Genomic DNA, 20,463 nt, shown 5'->3' with positions numbered 1-20,463 from the left:
TCTCTATATCTCGGGGTGTGTATTATATATATATTTATTAGAGCTCCCGTTCTCGACTGTAAATTTAACAGTGACACTAGAACTCTGTTTGTAGGTGCCACAGTTTAGCAGAAACAACCAGTTTCAAGTGTACCCCAAACGAGCATGTCAGCTGGAGGCAAAATGGCAGAGGACCTGCAGGGTGACATTTTGCAGAAGTAATGATCATTAAATGTTTAAGACCTATAACAAGATGAGGAGGCATCATCTATGCCTGAAGTAACCAATGGGATTCTTTACTGTAAGAGCTGAGTGAGACTGTGGTGCTTTATTCCACAGATCATTTACACATCTATGTCAAAGTTCACACTACCATTCTGTTCCTTATGTATGAATTACAAATCCCATTGACATCAATGTATGTTTTGTTATTTATTTATTTTTTTTATGGAAAAGACTGCAGTACTTTTTCTGCAATTGAAAAAACAAAAACAAAAAACGCATGCTTAATGGATACCCATAACGGATGACATAAAATTTACATTGATGTTAGTGGGATTTTTAATTGGTATGTTAAACCTCCATTCTTTCCTTCTTTTTTTTTTAAAGGAAATCTAGGGTACAACTTGCTTTTATGCATTATGAACAAAACATACCTTGAGAATGCTGGATGATTAATCTCGAGCCTGAATTCTGTGTAAACCCCTTTATAAATGTGGTGCAGACACTTTTTTTTTTTTTTTTAGTGCAAACTACGACAGAATTTTGTTGTGGACAGATATGTAAATCCCTCCCCCACCCCCGTCTTGTTTAATCCCTGAACTGAGTGGTTTTGTTAAAAAAAAAACTATTATAAAATTATGATAATGAGACTCTGGCGCTCCTGAGGCTTCCCTGGCGCTGGCACTTTCCTCTGGGTTTCCACTCTGCCAAAGCCACTCCCCTTTTTGGAGCAGGCGGAAAAAGTTTTTCTGGTGCCGACAGTTAATAAATAACTTCGGTAAGCAGAACTGGCGGAAACGCCATAGTAAATGTACCCACTGTGTTGTCCACAGGCAGAAGTAATCAATCGCTGCACCATCCCCCAGCTGCTGTCATCTAGCTCAGGTTGATTAGCAAAACCACTTGAATCAGGGATTATACAAGATATGTTTCTGCATCGTAGCTACTGCATTCTCAAGGTATGTTTGGTTCACAATGCATAAAAAAAAAAGTTAGATATCCTTGAAGGAACAGAGCTTTGAACGGTAGTGTGAACTGAGAAAACTCCTTTCTATACAATGAAATAACACATCTTAGAGCTGAATGAATTACATATTCTCATTAACCCCTTAATGACCTGTGTAGGTTTTGTTTTCGTACATTTACAAAAATTAAAACCTGTACAAAATTTTTTTTTTTAATTTTGCCATCTTCTAACGCTAATAACTTTTTCATACTTTGGTGTACGGAACTGTGTAAAGTTGAATTTTTTGCGAGATGACATGACTTTTTCATTGCTGCCATTTTGAGGATTGTACAGCCTGTTGGTCAATTTTTATAAAAAATGTAGTGATGTAAAATGGTGTAAAAGTGGCGTTTCACACATTTGTGCGCTATTATCCGTTATTTTATTTTGATATACCAGGGAATTTTGGGACACGGCAATACCTAACGTGTTTGGGATTTTCACTGCTTATTGAGTTTTATATCAGTTCTAGGAAAGGGTGGGTGATTTTAATTTTCAAGGTTTTTCTTCTTCTTTTTTTTTACAGGGCCAAATTTAGCAAGGAACACATCCCATTAGATGACTGTTTTTAGTGATCTGTATAGAGAGACATGCAGAGAGGATGCATATAGCATTCTCCATGCAGCCTCTCACTGTATACAGAGGCAGGGTGACAGGGGACTGATAATACCGGCCCCCTGTCACATAGACGGCTCAATCATGCTGATGGCACTGCTTGCACGATCACACACAGCCATGGGGATGGGCGGAGGTACTCCCCGCGGTCGCTGGAGCACGTCATGTGACCTGAGCTCTGGTTACATGACCTTCTATCCGAGCCAAAAGCTGGCCTGGCAGGGGGCTCTGTATTCCTGGTGACGTTGCGCGCTGTGATCCGGATCGCAGTGAGTGCTGGCACCACTTGGAGCAGTCAGCCAGTGCCTAAACGAGAAAATTACCAAGCGTATTTATACGCTTGGTGCTTTTTTGGGGGAGTAAATCGGACTCTACATGCGTTATAGATGCTTGTATAGGCGTTATCGCGACCTCTGTGCTCAGTGTGAACCTGCTTTCATCTGTGAAGAGCACAGGGTGCCAGTGGCAAATTAGACTATCCTTATGTTCTCTGGCAAATGCCAAACGTCCGGCACGATGTTGGGCTGTGAGCACAACTTAACCAGAACGGAATCAATCCCAAAAAAGGAAACCATATCAAATGGTGCTACATACATGAAAAAATAGCACATGAGAACCAAAGAACAAGAACATGTGTCAAGTAGCTGAAAAATAGTAAATCCTTTATTTATAAATACAAGCACAGGAAAATCAAATGGACAGACAATATAAAACCAATTAAAACACGGAAAAAGCAGAACAACTGCTTCCGTGGTCAGAATGTAGCAGGTGCAGTCATGCAATAGTGGCTGGCAACCTGCAAAAGGACCCCCTAGGACAAACACTTGAATGCCTTAGTCACTAATGTGCTCCAGTGGCAGCAGACATGAACAACAAAAATGATGCATGAAATAGAACAAAATATAAATCCCAATGAGGGATAATCCTGAGATACAAACTGCTGCATACAAAACTGGAGAACACAAAGTTACCAGTGTGAGAGGAAGGTCCAAAGGGAGTCCAGACAATGCCCCACGCGTATCGCCGCTGAACGCGGCTTCCTCAGGGGTCTCCCCTACAAGACGTCAGCCAGAAATCATAGGTACTGAGAAGTGGTCTGTGGTCGCCACCTGCAGAGCCTCTCCTTTATTGAGTGTATCATGCTAATTGCCAATAGTTTCCACCTGTTGTCTATTTTCTTTTGCACACCAGCATGTAAAATTGTCAACGAGTGTTGTTTTTTTCTAAGTGGACAGTTTGATTTCATAGAAGTTTGATTTACTTAGAGATAAATTGTGTTCAATAGTGTCGCACTGTGCATTCTTGGTGCGTTTTTTTAATTGTATGTGTTTTTGTATGTTTGTCATGCATTTGGCTGGTTTGAATCTGTTTCACAGCTGCTTACACCTCCAGAAATAAAGAAATACTTATTGAAATCAGCCAAATGCATGGTAAACATACAAAAACGCATGAGTTTAAAAACAGACCAGGAACGCACTGTGTGACAGCACCCTAAGTGTTCTTTATTTTTTTGAGCAGTGTGCGATATATTTATCTACAAGACTAAACAATAAATGTGTCATGTGCAGTGGCGCAATGTAATTCCTATTAGTTCCCGTTATGGCAACACAGGGTGGACAGAGATAAGATTTCTTGATCCAAAATTGGAGTAAGAATAAATTGTAGGCTATAAGATTTATCTGGGAAACACTACTGGCTTTGGCTTTGCTTATGCAAAATCTTGTATTGTAAGCGTTATATAGGACAAACTTTCCTTTCTATGGCAGCAGAACATTATAAGTCAACTTTGTTGGATACATAGGCACTTACCGCGTCATAATAAACAACAACAAAAAAGACGAGGGCAGGGGGAGGTACCATATGGGGAAAAGAAATAGTTGTTGTAATATTGGTATTGCTCTAGTGATCTGGTGCCCTGATTTAGTAAAATGGCACAGTTAACAGATTACTGGAGATTGTATTTAGTTAGCTTTGCAGACTCTAAAAATAGATGAATGATTAGGCTGGTCCAGACTTGCAACACGAGATTCTAAATATTTGGCCTGAATTTCTTTTTAACAAAATTTCTGTCCTAACTTGCACAAAGAAGCCATGATAAATGCAAGTATATTACACTTGCATTCATTTAGTGTTTTGACGAGATATATCAATACACTTCATGGCACAAAATAAATAGTATAGAAATGTTGGATTGCTAAAAAAAAGGTTGCAGGCTTTTATGTCTCTAGTGGCAGATTTCAGGTCTAGTCTCAGGCTGCAGGGGGATAAACTTAATAACAGCTGTCGTAAAATTGAATTTCTGACTGAAACTTTACCAGTGGATATCTCCGGTTCTGTGACACCTACACTCTGATTTTAAAGGAGATTCTCTCTGTGTTTTAAGTTGTTCTCTGCCATGACATTTATACATGTACTAACTGCACAGGGTGGGATTATGTGCAAAAAGGATGTTCATGGCAGTAATCAAGCGGTTAATAACTTTCAGAGGGGGCGCATCATTTTTTTTTTTTTTGTTTTTTATTTAAAGAATAGTAGATCAAGGGATGCAAACCCAGTAGCACAAGTCAAAAACAACAACAGCAACAATGCTGAAAATGAGGCTAAGCAAGGTGGTATTAGTAGGAGTCGGAGCACAAGTAAAGAAGGGGGAAAGAGAATGGGAAAAAAAGTGGTGAGCATTGCTCAAGGGTCTCCAATGGTCATAGTAATCTGACGATTCACAAAACTCTTCTGTAGAACAAAGTGGATGGGCACATCTTCTGGTTGGGTAAAGTAATATGGTCATTTCGATCTAAGCTATTTTGGATTCTGTTACTTGTCACCACATTTTCACAAATCCAGTTAGTTACAGGTTCCTATAGAACACTAGTAACTACCTGACACCCTTCTTTTAGATTAAACACTTTTTCCCTCCAATCAACTTTGTTATTTATAATACTTGGCATCAAGAGGGGCAAGAGGGGGCGTGTTCTGCTTGGCCGGCCCCTCCCATCAACTCCTGAGCAGAACACCCGAAGCCCCAAAGATCTGTAAACAAACTTATCTTGTGTGTAATAACATTGGAAAGCATAACTCACCAGTTATGCCACATGTTCTCCAATAGCTCAATTTTAAAGAGAACCCGTCAGGCAAATTAACCCCCGAAACTAAATATATTTTCATAGAGAGATGTCCAATGAGTCATTATCATATTCAAGCTGTCCAGCTTATTCATGAGTGGGAGGCACAGCCACACCCCAATGCTTGACTGACAGCCCGTCTAATGGTGTAATGGCTCCTCCATGTGCTTCCTGGTTCTGGCCGCCACATCTCCTGCAGCCTTTGTGTGTATATGAGAGATACAACAGCTCCAGACAGCCATGTTATAGCAGAACATGTCAGGTACTTGTGTAGCTGATGTCTGTGTCTCACACATGTGTATAGCAGAACACAGCATGTCAGTAGATAAAGCACAGGTACTAGCAATGCTTTACTATACATTACACATTATATACATTATACATTACAGGATCAAGGTGAGCGGTAACATGGGTGACATCTCTGCCACTGATCATGTGACCATCTATGTGATCATTTACATAATAAAGAAAAGATGATATTGGAATGATTAATGTGTGAATTGACAAGATAAAGGCTGGGATGGAATCCTTGTGGGGTGTTCCAACAGGTAGTGTCCTTTAAAAAGTGGAAAGCAGTAACGCTGCTTAATAGTTTTTTTTCTGATCTGTTTAACCCCTTAGCACTCTGAGTCCGATATGTATGGTACACTGAGTGCAGTGACTTAATGCTCAGTGTCCTATATACCGGACGCAGAGCTGACGCCGGTTCAGCTCGAGATCTGAGCCGTAACTAACAGCTGACACCCCAGTGTAACACCCACGGTCGGAGTGGGCTCAGAATATAGATAACATAATTATTAGGTTATATGGTGAACACCAAAAAAAAAAAAAGTTAAAAATCCAGTACCGAATTTATGCTTTTCTACTACTGCCCTCAAAAAAAAGTTTCTACATTTTCAACAGTAGATGATACTAACCCCAAAATGGTAACACTGAAAAAAGCAGCTCATCTTGCAAAAAATTGCTGTCACGTGACCCCAATAACGAAAAAGCAAAAATTTTACAGCCTACAAAAGGGGCCAATGAGGAAACTAAAATCCTGGCAGCTGCAGGGTGCTCCTTCCCTTCTGCGACTCGCTGTGCGGCCAGTACAGTTCTGAAATTGCATAACAAATTGTAAGATGGGTTTTCTCTTTTTTTCTTGTGGAAATATATAAATTTTAGGCTAAATGAACGTATACAGACAAAATTTGACCGTTCTAAATTTCACTTCCATTTTGATGTACCGTATATACTTGAGTATAAGCCGACCCGAGTATAAGCCGAGACCCCTAATTTTACCACCAAAAACTGGGAAAACCTATTGACCCGAGTATAAGCCGAGGGTGGGAAATGCATTGTCACAGCCTCGTAGTATACAGCCAGCCCAGCCTGCCCCCAGTAGTATACAGCCAGCCCAGCCTGCCCCCAGTAGTATACAGCCAGCCCAGCCTGCCCCCAGTAGTATACAACCTGCCCAGCACTAACAAAAAAAAATACTCACCCTCCGGTGGCCCCGATGTCCGCGCTGCTCACCCGATGTCCGCGCGGGTCCTCTTCTCTCTTCCTCTCTTTTGTCTTCTGTCTTCCGCAGCGCGTCGCTATGTCGCCATAGTATAATGCGGCCGGTGCTGACGCATACTATGTGACGGCCGGAGAAGAACATGGCGGCGCCCTGCAGAAGACAGGAAGATAGGAGACAGAAGAGGACCCGTGCGGACATCGGGGCCACCAGAGGGCGAGTATACAAGTTTTTTTTTTTTTTTTTTTTTTTAAGTGCTGGGCTGCCTATTGACTCGTGTATAAGCCGAGTTGAGGATTTTCAGCAAATTTTTTTGTGCTGAAAAACTCGGCTTATACACGAGTATATACGGTAATTACCATATTTTTTGGACTATAAGACACACAAAAAAATCCTTTGATTCTCAACCTGTGTTTTTTTTTTTTTTTTTGGCTTGACAACTTCGCTGTCCTACAATTCTGCCCCGGCTTGGTGTAGAATTGTCCAGCCCTGAACAGTTGCAGGCAATAGCGAGGGCACAGGTGCAGGGCAGGAACAACCCCGGACTGGCCTACTCTCCTGCCAACCAGAGTAGGCCAGGGAGAATAATTGCAATTTGTGGCGGTTTGCTAGGCATTGTGATTATTTCCAGGCTTGTATGCTGAAAAACTGTTGTACAAGCCCTGATAAATCTCCCCCATGGAGAGAGCCTTATGTCATTATGCTTTTCTTTTTTTACCTATGTTTTACAATTTGTATCCTTTTCTGGGTATTACTGTATGCGATCAAATTGCATTTTCACTGACTTATATTTCTGCCTTTCCCAGAACCAGAAGAGGACAGCTCTGTGCAGACCCCCTGCCCCCCTCGCGCCCCTGGAATGGAAGACAGGAGCGGTAAGTTGTGTTTGTTTATAGTAAAAGTAGAGCATTGCTGGTTTTTGTAGTGGATAACTGACAAAACCGCTACTTTATCCTCTGCCCACTGGATAGGCGAGACGCGTTTCCTCATTGTGAACGGCATTGTTTAGTGTGAATATATCCTTAGAATATCAGTATTTTACGCTTATTTCATAAATTTTATTTATGGGTTTTATGTTGATATACTTTTTTATAGACCATGCCACTAAAAAGTGTTTTATCTCTTACAAAATACCAACACATTTTTATCAATGAAAAAAATCAAGTGATCATACATTGTTCTATAATCTTGATCTCCAGTGTATGTCTGTCTAAATGCTGGGGGTACAAACGTTGGACCCCCCCCCCCCCCCCTTCCCATTGTAGGTTGACAGCAGAGGACTGGAAGACTCTGACCTGCCCAATACAGAAAAGATCTTCTGCGATGCATCACCTTGTAAACTGTTATAGAAGTGAATGGACCACAAGACATGAATTATTCAATAGTACATTTATTCTAATAAGCTTAGAACTGTTTTGCAGACTAAACATGCTGCACTATGAAAGGTGGCATATAACGGCTACAAGTCTGTAATGCGATTAGCAGAAACTGCACTAAAACCTATTGAGCGACTTGATTGCTAACAGTGATACTTTATTAATGAGGAAAGAACAGGGCAGCGTGCATTGTATATTGAGGTGGGTGTACAGCAGTCGGTTGCCCCCCCTTCTGAGGATGCATCCCAAATCCCCTGATCTATCAATATATATTAACCATTATTAATTACCGGTGAACCCCGTAACAGGAAATGGTCAAAAAAAATTTGTTTTACAGTATTCTATACAAATTGTTTTAATTTTTTAAAATCTATTAACGTTTATTAAAATCTATATACATTTGGTATGCCTGTGATTACATTGACCCAAAGAATAAAGGGAAATGTTATTAGGACTGCACAATTTAAAAAAAATAAAATATTTTTTAAGTGACAAGGCATGTTAAACGCTGATTGTAGGAACTACACTTTGATACAAAGAGAACAGGCACTCATATAGCTCTGTACACAGAAAAATTAAAGTTGCGGAATTTTGAAGGTGGGAAGCGAACAATGGGAACTTATAAAATGAAATAGGGCTGCACCAATAACGAGGTATTCTTGTCTCGGCATTCACATTCAATTTAAATATAATAAGCGGCATATATAAACATTTCTTCAATTGGATGTTATTTCAAAAAATTTACCTTGAGGCTCTGGTATTAGAGGAACAGTTAGATGTTGTTGGTGTAGTGGAGACGTGGCTCGATGCATCGCATGATTGGGGTGTTAATATTCAAGGGTTTACACTCTTTCGGAAAGACAGGGCAAATAGGAAGGGAGGTGGTGTATGTCTGTATGTCAGAAGAGACTTAAAAGTGATTGTGAATTAGACTGAATTGTGAATTAGGCTGAAATATTCCCCCAATATCACTGAGGAAATGGATCGGGTTGCATAGCTGTACAATTTTATGGTGCAGCTTGTCGAAGATCCCACAGGAGGTGATGCATTGTTGGACCTTGTGATTTCTGTCTGGGAAACCCCTGTTTCCATCATAACATAATTATTTTCCTCTTAAACTGTAAAAAGCTAAAACGTCGGGAAATTGAAAACATTGAATTTTAAGAAGGCTAATTTCTAGAAATTCAGGGCTACACTACAGGACATAGACTAGGATCAAATACTGTTACATGATGATACTAATGCTGAATGGGAGACATTTAAATTTATCCTGGGTCATTATACTTCTAAATTTATATAAGTATAGATGGGCTAGATTACAGCTGCAGTTAAAAGGTAAAAGATAAAAAGAGGGCATTCAAAAAAATATAAATTTGACAGGTGACCTGAGGCCTTCAATAAAACACTTATTAAAATCTGTAAGAAGTTAATAAAAATCAGCCAAAATACAAAATGAAAGACAGGTGGCCAGAGGTCGCACAAACATTTTGCCAGAAGGGAAATAATACTCCTCTCACCGCTTTTGAGGAATATTTTTAGTTGAGGAGGAGTATGAAATTTTCAATAATACAAACTAGTCGTATATAGTTCTAACCCCTTCGCGTTGCAGCATTTTTTTTTTTCATTCATTTTTCGCTCTCCACCCTCAAAAATCTATACCTTTCCATGTACGGAGCAGTGTGAGGGCTTATTTTTTGCGTAACAATTTTCACTTCTCAGTGACGTTATTTATTCCGTGTCGTGTGCTGGGAGGCCGGAAAAAAAATTCAAATGTGGTGAAATTGGTAAAAAAAACCCCCACTTTTTCGTCACTTTTTGGGAGCATCAGTTTTTACGACTTTCACTGTGCCCTCCAAATGATAAGTCTACTTTATTCTTTGGTTCGGTAGGATCACAGTGATACCAAATTTATGATTATGAATTTCTGAAAATGTATTCAAATTAAATTTCTCCATCTTCTGACGCTAATAACCTTTTCATACTTTGGTGTATGGAACTGTGTAATATGTCATTTTTTGCAAGATGAGATGATGTTTTCATTGCTGCCATTTTGAGGACTGTGCAGCCTGTTGGTCAATTTATATTAATTTTTATGTGATTTAAAATGGTGGAAAAGTGGCGTTTCACACATTTGTGTGCTATTATCCGTTAAGCGGTTCACTGCCACAGATAACCATTTTTATATTTTGATAGGTCTCGTTTGGGATTTTTACGGCTTATTAAGTTTTATATCAGTTCTACGGAAAAGGGGTTATTTTAATTTTTATTATTTTTTGCAGGGGCAAATTTAGCAAGAAACACATTATATATGTGTTCCCTGGAAAGTTGTTCCAGGTTAAAACAAATCAAAAGACAAGGGGGCACTGTCTCCGTCTGGTGATTAAACCTTCTTTTCTCAAGAGGCAACAGGACCTCTTTACTGTGAGAACTTTAAATCTCTGGGATAGCCTGCCTCAGGCGCTGGTCACAGCAGAGAGCGTCAAGAAGGGTCTAGATACTTTTTTACACCTATATAACATTGAAGTTGAAGCTTCCTCATCCAATCCCTTGGTTGAACTTGATGCACATGTATTTTTTCAACTGTACAAACTATGATAAGTGAATCAGAATTCCTGCTACTTACTTTTTTGTTGTCTTCAGACCCACCATGCTTCTTGGTTTACATGTTTGAGCTGTGCTGAATATGTGGAGCTGTACCAGGAGAGTTCTGACTCATCCTGCTCCCCCCCACCCCCTTTTACTGTCTGTGAGGGTCGACAGTGAAAAGATAGATAGTGGGAGACTGCTATGGAACCTTGGTGAGAACAGAAAAAGGCAGAAGATATTAAATGAGGCAAAGACACATGTACATATACATGCAGAGACATGCCTAATGGAAGAGATTTATTAAAAAGTGGCCAACCCCTTTAAGCGATTTAAACGCAATGCAATTGGGCTAATCTTACACTTTGGTTGTGGTCCCGTGTGGCACTTGCGTTGCATTTACAAACGCAACGGAGGGCATTGACCTGATAACATCTGCATTTCCATGGAAACGCACATCATCGGTAACCTTGCATTTTGTTCCACATATGACCGCACCCTTTGAATTGCGTTTCAAAAAGGAATGTAAACGCTACGTGTGATCACACCCTAAGGGTGATGCCGCACATGCCGTTTTCGGTCCGTTTTTAAGCAGTGCGTCAAAAACCGCATGAGTTAAAAAAGTTTTAATTAAGATAATTGGTAAAAACTGTTTTTCAAAAACACATGCGGTTTTTAAACGGACTGCTTAAAAACAGACCAAAAACGGGTTCAAAACGCCATGTGTGGCATCACCCTTAGGCTAACAGACTGGCAATTGCTTGTCCAGCTGGGACATGTAGTGGGTCTTGCAAAAACAGGAGTTGTGAGCATACCTCCCTAAATGTAAGATGAAAGGAACCATGTTTACTGCTTGAATCCTTATACGGAGAGTGACATTTCTCACGTATACAAGCCATTTCCTTTTCTTCTCTGTCCACAAGGGAGCAGTGCAAGACTAGAAAGCAAGATTGTGCCTGGGCAGGCAACTTTGTTCTTTATGACCTTGCTCTTCTATCGAAATTGGCCCTGAAGTAGTTTAAAGGTTTCATTGTTGTATTTACTATTATTGGTGATGGGAGGGGCTTTGCTGCATCACATATGCATATCGACTTAAACACATTTGTTCTGGAATGAGCACTAGGTGCATTATTTACATGGAAACGCATGCTTTCTGGAAGGCATTGACAGGTTTTTCCAATTATTTTAATTAAAACTGTTCTAAAACAGATGTATACGGTTTTGGACGGACTGCTTAACCCGTTCACGACCCGTGACGTAATCGGGTGTTTTCACCTCGATCGCCGCTGACAATGCTGCCGGTGGCTTCAAAAGGATGGCGGCGCGTGGGCGCCGCCATCTTTTCGAGGATCGCCGCTCCCCGTGACGTCATCGGGGAACGGCCATCCGTCGCCATGGTAACCTCGGGTCTCACGAAGACCCGAGGCTACTTCCGGTTAACCCATGCATTTCAATGCACATTGTAATATATTAGTAGTAAAATCCCCATATACTGCCATACTGTAGTATGGCAGTATATGATAGGATCGTGCAGACACCCTAGGGTTAAAGTACCCTAGGGAGTCTAAAAAGTACTAAGAATAAAAATTTAAAAAAGTTAAAAAAAAAAAATAATAATAAAAAAAAACTAAAAACTCAAATCACCCCCCTTTCCCTAGAACTGATATAAATATAAATAAACAGTAAAAATCATAAACACATTAGGTATCGCCGCGTCCGAAAATGCCTGATCTATCAAAATATGATAACGGTTTTTCACTGCGTTTAATCCCGTAAGGGAAAATCGTGCACAAAGTCGAAAATTGCACTTTTTTTGTCATTTAAAAAAATTTAAAAAATTCTATAAAAAGTGATCACAAGGTCGTCATCAAAATCCGCAAAAAACGACACCACCCACAGCTCAGTACACCAAGTATAAAAAAGTTATTAGCACCAATTTCACTGCATTTGGAATTTTTTTCCCGCTTCCTAGTACACGGCATGGAATATTCAATACCATCTCTATGAAGTGCAATTTGTTACGCAGAAAATAAGCCGTCACACAGCTCTGTACATGGAAAAATAAAAAAGTTATGGATTTTTGATCATGGGGAGTAAAAAATGAAAATGAAAAAACAAAAAAGGGCCAGGTCCAGAAAGGGTTAAAAACAAACCGAAAACGGGTTCAAAACGTAATGTGTGGCATCACCTTAGGGGTGAAGACACACGTGGTGTTTTTAGGCCGTTTTTGGTTAGTGCGTTTTTCAGATAGTTAAAAAACGCATCCTTTTTTTTAAAAGCGCATGTGTTTTTGTCCGGTTTTCCGAAATTGCGCAATTAAAAACTGACAAAAACGCATGCATTTTTAACAATCTGAAAACGCACTAACTAAAAACGGCCTAAAAACGCCATGTGTGTTTTCACCCTTAGTAGTAAGATGAATTGTTTGTAGGGAGCTTAATAGGTAGGAGAGAGGTATAGGAATGTCAATAGCCATTGCTGTGTACAGAAGAAAGAGAAATGTGAGGCATAGTGGGGAGTGGCGGTGACATGCCTGCTGATACTGTATATGCAGGTTTCACATGGAGGCGTTAAGCTCAGTATTTAAATGTCGCAACTCCCCAAATGTTTTATAAGACTGACGTTCATTCTCTGGTTGTAGAATCTCTGCTCACAATCCAGCTGGTATCACTTCTGTCCTCAGCAGAAGCGATAATTACGTCCGGGATCCTGTTAGTCCTGTTTGCTGCAGGGAAAGGGTGTGGAAAGAGTTAAGAGGGCGGCATGGTGTTATGTTCCCAGTGTATGTGTGTCCGTTTCGGTTGAGTGCTTTTCTCTGTTTAAAGTACCTCTTGGCTTTTGTATTTGCCCCCTGCCCTAAGGGGGCATTTAAAACACCACAACAGGCCTGCCTCTATAGAGGTAACTTTAGGTGTACAAATGGGGCAAGCATTCCTTTCCCGGCCGGTGATCCCCGCCTTGCAGGGTGAGTAAAATTCTAGGTTTTCTAGTTTCCGGGAAAAAATATAAATATAATTGTAAATGTGGGAATCCTCTTTCTGTGTCAGGAGCTACACCTATATTAATAATAATAATAATAATAATAATACACCTGGCTTGTTATGCTCTTACTCTTACACATTGTGTAGTGTCTAATCCACTGACCTTTTGATAATGTGATTAACCCTCTATGTATCTGTTAGTGATGTTTTTAATCTGTTGTTACTATAAGATGTTTACTTCTCCATGCCCCCCTCCCTCCTTGAGGAACCTGTGGCAGAACTATCCTTGGTGTATTGCTATTGCCTGTATTTGCTTTTTTGTTGTGTTTTTTTAAAGATTTCATTTACTGCAAATTACTGCCATTATAAATAATCTTTGAGGATGAAAATTATGTAACCCATTCCAAAGCCCCTTTAACATAACTCTACTTTTTATGGAACTGCTGTATGTGAACCCACTACTGTATTTAGTTGTTGTAAAACTTTTGTTATATTTTCTTCTTACATTTTATAAGCCAAAAAAAATGTGCTTGTCCTGTCCAGTATCCTAGCAGGAAGGTCTTTCTTCACAGCCTAACTTCCGCTAAAGTAGTTAAAATGTGTTATTGGAAATGTAAAATAAGAATGTGGTCGGAGCACTTGACTGAGAAAAATGTATAGAGTAAATATCTATTAAATAAATGCATCAAAACCTGAATGAAAGTATTGGTAAATAACTTAATTGTACTAAATATGACATAATGAGCACCTGTCTCGGATATCAGCTGCACAAGCCTCCAGTTTCCTGCTCTACACCCAGAAATGACTGGCTTTTCCAGATTTCATAATAATATAAGATTCTTCTGCCTGGCTATGGCAGGGTTAAATCCTTTAATGAAGTGCTGTACACTCCCTGCATTGTGCAACACGGAATGAAAAGCTTCATCACAATGGTAGCTAGCTATGCATCGCCAGTCTATGCCAGGAAGTACATGGCAAAGTTGTTTGCAGAGGCATCTGTTTACTGCACATACGCCAACCTAGCCAATCCCACCTGTTTAACTATTCCCTTAAGCAATCACTATGAAACGATTGAAGTGTCAGCTCATTTATGCCAACTAATGGACACGGAAAGTTGTGTTCGCTGTTTAATGTTACTGGCTTTCTGTTAGAATCTCTATTTTAGCAGTGCAAATCAGAAACTAAAAGCAGAAGGTCTTCCATTCACCTTCCATTGCCCATAGTCTTTAGAGCAGTGATGGCAAACCTTTTAGAGACCGAGTGCCCAAACTACAACAAGGACCTGATTATTTATTACAAAGTGCCAACACAGAAATGTAATTTGTGATTTATACTCCCTTCTCTGTCACAGTTTTCATTGATAGCAGCACCTGAGGACACCAATAAAGCAGAAAATAGTCCCAGGTAGAGCTGTCACTTTAAAATAGCTCTGTGCACAGCAAGTCCTGGGCTGTCTGGGACTGCAGGAAGATACCTGGAGTCATCTCTGGTGATGGCCTGAGTGCCCACAGAAAGGGCTCTGAGTGCCACCTCTGGCACCAGTGTCATAGGTTAGCCATCACTGCTTTAGAGTATCTTCCATTCTTTCTTACACATCTACTATTTATAGCAGGAAAAAAAATAAGATGCGGACTGCTGAATTTTTTTTTTTTTTTTCTGCTATTAATAACGGGCAATGTAACAGAACCTGCTAAGTAAACTTGGTTTTATCCCTGCAGCGCTTTTTACTGCTTATTAAGTTATTTGTATAAATATTTATTTGTGTAAGTGCATTCATAATAGATTTCTATGAGGAAAATGTCTGAGCAATTATTGTACAGTTCTGACAATGACCACACAAAGTTCTACACAGGGAAGTGTTATTTACTGTATTCTTGCTGCAGCCCCTGACTTTGCCCGGTATAGTAATTAACTGCTCTTAGCTTTAACAAAATGTAAAAAATAAATCTCAAATCAAACACATTTTATTATGAAAAAAATTATAGAAGCATTTCAAATCTTATATTCAGTACCACAGATATGCAAAACAGATCAACTAAATAATTGACCAGGTAATGTGAAGTACTTTATCTGCAACTCCTTCTAATGTGACATGGATAAGACTGCAGCGTTGGATGTGACAGGAGTATCACATATGATGAAAGCATGGCAATTGCTTTTATACTAAGAATGTTACCGGCTGATAGATGCCTACAGCCCTGACTGTGACTGGAGTATCAGCGATTCTCTAAGGGTAGATAGAAGATTGTAGATATTACATCATGTATATATGACCTCAGACCTTAGCTGTCTTATACCAGACCTGTGGCAAAATAGAAACTGAGCTGTGATTGGTTGCTAACTGCCACAGCATCCAACAGACAATGGCTCCTGTAGATCGTGGTTAATAAGTGTATTTTGGAAAGAGTGTGGTACAAATTTTGACTCAAAATCTAGCATGACATTCCCTGGGTCACAGAGAGCGGCTGTGCAAAATATGGTGTGTCGGACGGTGCAGATTCCTTTAGCGGACATACACACACATACAACCTGCTTTATATATTAGTTTTGCAGGGTAAGGTATACTGCATTCAATATTATTTTTGAGTGCATCAGATTTGTAAATCTTCAAGAGCTTTTCCTTTTTTTTTTTTTTTTTTTTTTTTTTTTTTTTTTTTGTCACAAGAAAGATATTCAATTCATTACACTCAAAGTACAGGTTGTCCCCTACTTAAGGACTCCCGACTTACAGACAACCTATAGTTACAGACAGACCCCTCTGGCCTCTGGTGAAGCTCTCTGAATGCTTTACTATAGTCACAGATGGCAATGATCAGCTGTAAAGTGTCTGTAATGAAGCTTTATTGATAATCCTTGGTCCCATTACAGCAAAAATGTTTAAACTCCAATTGTGACTGGTGCCCAAATTTTTTTTTTTGTCTGGATCTACAATTATAAAATATACAGTTTCAACTTGCATACAAATTCAACTTAAGAACAAACCTCCGGACCCTATCTTCTACGTAACCCGGGGACCGTCTGTACTGGAGTAATTTGCCAAGTGTGACTCCCACTTTTAAGGACCTCCACTGATCGCTGGAACAGGGGTCCTTTATATCACCAAACAAATGGAGGGGCAGGTAATGCGTACATGTATAGGCACTGAATAACTTGTATAGCTTGTCAAGCTTTAACCATTTAACTTTTTTTTTCTTCAAATGTGATGAAGAGCACAATAAACCACATGCTTAAATATTATCTTAAGAGGCACCACCTACGGTACTCTGCTTATTTGATGCCAGTGACTGGCGTTTTAAAGATTATCTGTAAATGCTTGTAATCCCCATAAACTAACAAAGCTGACCATCCATTATTTCTTCTGAAAATGAATTAATAAAGGGTCTCAAATGGGTGGTCAATTAAATCAATATGTTCTCTGACTGATTTAACAGGAAATCATTCTACAGAAAATCAATGAATATATTTTTTGCTTTATTGAAAATGGAATATCACTTTTTCATAATTGACAAAACATTGACAAAAACTGTTGTTTTTGTCTCTCTACAGCAGAGGAGGGGGATCCAACTGTGGTGCCCCCAGGTCCTCCGACTCCACCGACCAAGAGAAAGAGCAAGTTTTCTGGAATAGGAAAGTTATTTAAACCATGGAAATGGAGGAAAAGGAAGAGCAGCGATACTTTTCGGGAGACTTCAGAGGGTAAGTTTACTGAGAAGTAGTAGACTAAAGTGGAGTGGGGGTTGATTATCAAAAGCAAATTGCTAGGATATGCTGTAACTTCAGGTGTACCTGACAACTCAACTCTGGCAACCTACCAGTACCCAAAGCCATCAGGGCATTTGGATCTTTCTTTGCACTAAAAGGGAAACCTGTCACCACCTATTAGATCCTCATTTTCACTAAAGACAGGTTAAAGAAGCCCATCACACCTGCATTCGAAATATTAGAAGAGGAAAGGGTAGAGATCGGCACTCCAGGCTAGTTTAAAAGACTTTCTTCTTTATTCAAAAATCCATAAAATCAGTACAGGTGAACATAGTGCATAGTCCATTAGACCAATGGACTATGCACTATGTTCACCTGTACTGATTTTATGGATTTTTGAATAAAGAAGAAAGTCTTTTAAACTAGCCTGGAGTGCCGATCTCTACCCTTTCCTCTTCTACTATTGTCAAAGGGCGTTCCGACAAGCCCATTTGGGATACGAGCACCGGACTCCACAGAAGTGTTTCCCACGGCTCTTCGAGGTCCACGTGAGTGAGCGGTTACTCGAAAGTGTTGTTGTATACTGCATTCGAAATATGCCTTTCTGCTTTCTCAATGTTTTTTATAACTTAGCTTGCACCCTGACAATCTTCTGTTTAGTCCCAGGGATTGGCTTTGGTTTGGATGCATTTCAAAAAGCAGTCCCCACCTTTGTGAACCTGTACAACTCCTCCCACCCCCACTGATGTCAACTCATCACCCTTAGAGCTCTGTGACGGGGGAGGAGGGAGGAGCTGGAGAGGAGCACAAAGGTGGGGGCCAAGAGCTGAGCAGTTTGCAGCACAGTCACCACTTCAGTGGGCATATTCCAATTGTCCTTTAAGCTTAAAAAATTTACAATAATTTCCAAATGTTAGCAGGGATTGCAACAGTTAAACCTCCCTTCACCTCGGTGCTATGTTGTTACTTGAAGTAATAGTTACAAAAGTTGGAAAAATGTTTGTTTTTTTTCAGGCAGAGATTAAAGGAACAAAGAGGCTTTACTTTATGCTTAAAGAGAACCTACCACCACGAATTTACCTATAAAGGTAGATCGGATGGTAGGTGGATGTAAGGGACGTGAGGAGAGCTCTTTTTAGAGCTAATCCTCACGTCCCCGCTAACTTTTGGGAAACTTTATTAACCTAATATGTAAATTTAGTTATTCGGCTACTGGGGCGTGGAGTAGCCGGCACGAGGCTACACAGCGCGGCTACTCCACGCCCCAGTAGCCACATTACTCCTCCTACCCTGTTGTGTCCGGCGCGCAGCTACTGCATGCGCAGTAGCTCCGGCCTCGGAGCTGGGACTGCTCAGCATGCGCAGAACGCCATCATATCAGACGAGGGTGCGCAGCTACGAGGAGCTGCGCGCCGGACACAACCGGGTAGGAGGAGTAATGTGGCTACTAGGGCGTGGAGTAGCCGCGCTGTGTAGCCTCGTGCCGGCTACTCCACGCCCCAGTAGCCGCATAACTAAATTTACATATTAGGTTAATAAAGTTTCCCAAAAGTTAGCGGGGACGTGAGGATTAGCTCTAAAAAGAGCTCTCCTCACGTCCCTTACATCCACCTACCATCCGATCTACCATTATAGGTAGATTCGTGGTGGTAGGTTCCCTTTAAAGGAAGGTGTGCATAATTTTATTTTGTATGTTGATAAATTCACTAATATCCTACACTCCACATAAACACACTACAAAAATGAGGTGAAGGTCATGTGTATCATTATAAAAATTTGTATTTTAAATTGAATGCTTATAAATTATACAGGGCGATTTGGGACACTAAACCACCTATAGGTCCTTTAGTGTCCCAATTTGCACTGTTTGATTTATCAGCATTCAAATTTAAAAAAACACAAAACAAAACAACTTCGGTCCCTTGATCCCGCTGCACCTTCCGGCAAGTGAAGCTGAGATACTGTCCCAGCTTCACTTTCCGCATTGCGAGATGAGACGCTGAGGCCTCTTGCACACTAGCGTTGCGTTTCACGTCAGGGTGCAATGCGTGAAAAACTGACGTTTTTGCTGCGTTTTTGTTTCATTTTTGTTCGCGTTTTTTTGCGTTTTCGGTGCGTTTTTCACGCGCGTTTTTTTAAGTCAATGGGACTTTTTCAAAGGGACCAAGGTTCGGGAATAAAATGTTTTATTTAATTGAAAAATAATGTCTTCTGATAAGTTGCAAACATCTGCGATCTATTCTTCACTGTTCCGCGCGCGTATATTATCTCCCGACAAGTTAGCAGATGTGAAGAACATTGAAGAATAGAATAAAACCAGTGAACACAGTGAAAACAGTGACCACAGGATCATTTAAGAGAAAAACACAGTGCAGAACACAGTGCAGAATAGATTACAGATGTTCGGCACATCTGCTTACTTGTCGGGAGATACGCGCGGAGCGGTGCGAACAAAATAGCATGTGAAGAACAATATATATGTGTGAAGAAGACATTGCAGATGTATGGAAACATCTGCAATGTGTTCTTTACACACATATATATTGTTCTTCACATGCTATTTTGTTCGCACCGCTCCGCGCGTATCTCCCGACAAGTAAGCAGATGTGCCGAACATCTGTAATCTATTCTGCACTGTGTTCTGCACTGTGTTTTTCTCTTAAATGATCCTGTGGTCACTGTTTTCACTGTGTTCACTGGTTTTATTCTATTCTTCACTGTTCTTCATTGTGTTTTTTTAATTAAATGATCGTTCGCGAGCAGGGGAAATACTGTTATACTGGTCACCTAGCAACCCTTACGTTTAAAACGCATTGCACTCGCATTGCACTTGCAATGATTGCGAGTGCAATGCGTTCTTGATGCATCTCCATAGACTTGAATGGGGCGTGAAAATTGCGCGTGACTCGCAAAAATAGAGCATGCTGCGATTTTGACGCGCGTGCAAACGAACGCAAGCACGCGCGTTGAAAACCACGCAAATGGAGAAAGACCCATTGAATACAATGGGACAGAGTGCAATGCGAGTTCTGAGCGTCAAATGCATGCGCAGAACTCGCGCGTGAAAAACGCCAGTGGAGAAGGGGCCTTACATAGGACTCACATCAGGAGATCCTATGTGCCTCATCGGACCTACATCTAGGTAAGTATTTAAGTTTATTTTTTTAAATTTAAAAATGTCGATTTAGGATCCTAAACCACAGGTACATAGTTGGTTTAGGGTCTCAAATCGACCTGACACGTCTTCTTTAACATAGTCAAATTAAGTGTAGAGGCTGATGTATATATTACATTGAAGCAGTTGTTGGGAAAGGTCTATTTTTTTTCTGCGTACATCACTTCTTTTATTTAATGCCCCTATTCATATAGACACATTGCA

The 20,463-nt window shown here is 40.2% G+C and overlaps 1 protein-coding gene across 6 annotated transcripts in view; it reads left to right on the top strand.

Annotated features, from left to right (window-relative positions):
- LOC140118732 (mediator of RNA polymerase II transcription subunit 18) overlaps nt 1–20,463 on the top strand; it is a 67,657-nt gene that overhangs the window by 31,281 nt on the left and 15,913 nt on the right. For 5 of the 6 annotated variants that reach the window (XM_072136996.1, XM_072136998.1, XM_072136995.1 and 2 more), the window contains exons 2-3: nt 7,249–7,317; nt 16,929–17,078. In XM_072136996.1, the coding sequence (XP_071993097.1) occupies nt 7,249–7,317; nt 16,929–17,078 (219 nt within the window). Of the gene's footprint in view, nt 1–7,248; nt 7,318–13,072; nt 13,367–16,928; nt 17,079–20,463 lie in introns of those variants that run through there. The other variant, XM_072136999.1, reaches the window with a different exon arrangement.

The sequence above is a fragment of the Engystomops pustulosus genome, chromosome 2 (genome assembly GCF_040894005.1).
Source record: "Engystomops pustulosus chromosome 2, aEngPut4.maternal, whole genome shotgun sequence".
In the NCBI taxonomy this organism is placed as follows: Eukaryota; Metazoa; Chordata; class Amphibia; order Anura; family Leptodactylidae; genus Engystomops; species Engystomops pustulosus.
The sequence above is the reverse complement of the archived record's forward strand: the minus strand, read 5'-3'. Positions and strand labels throughout refer to the sequence as shown.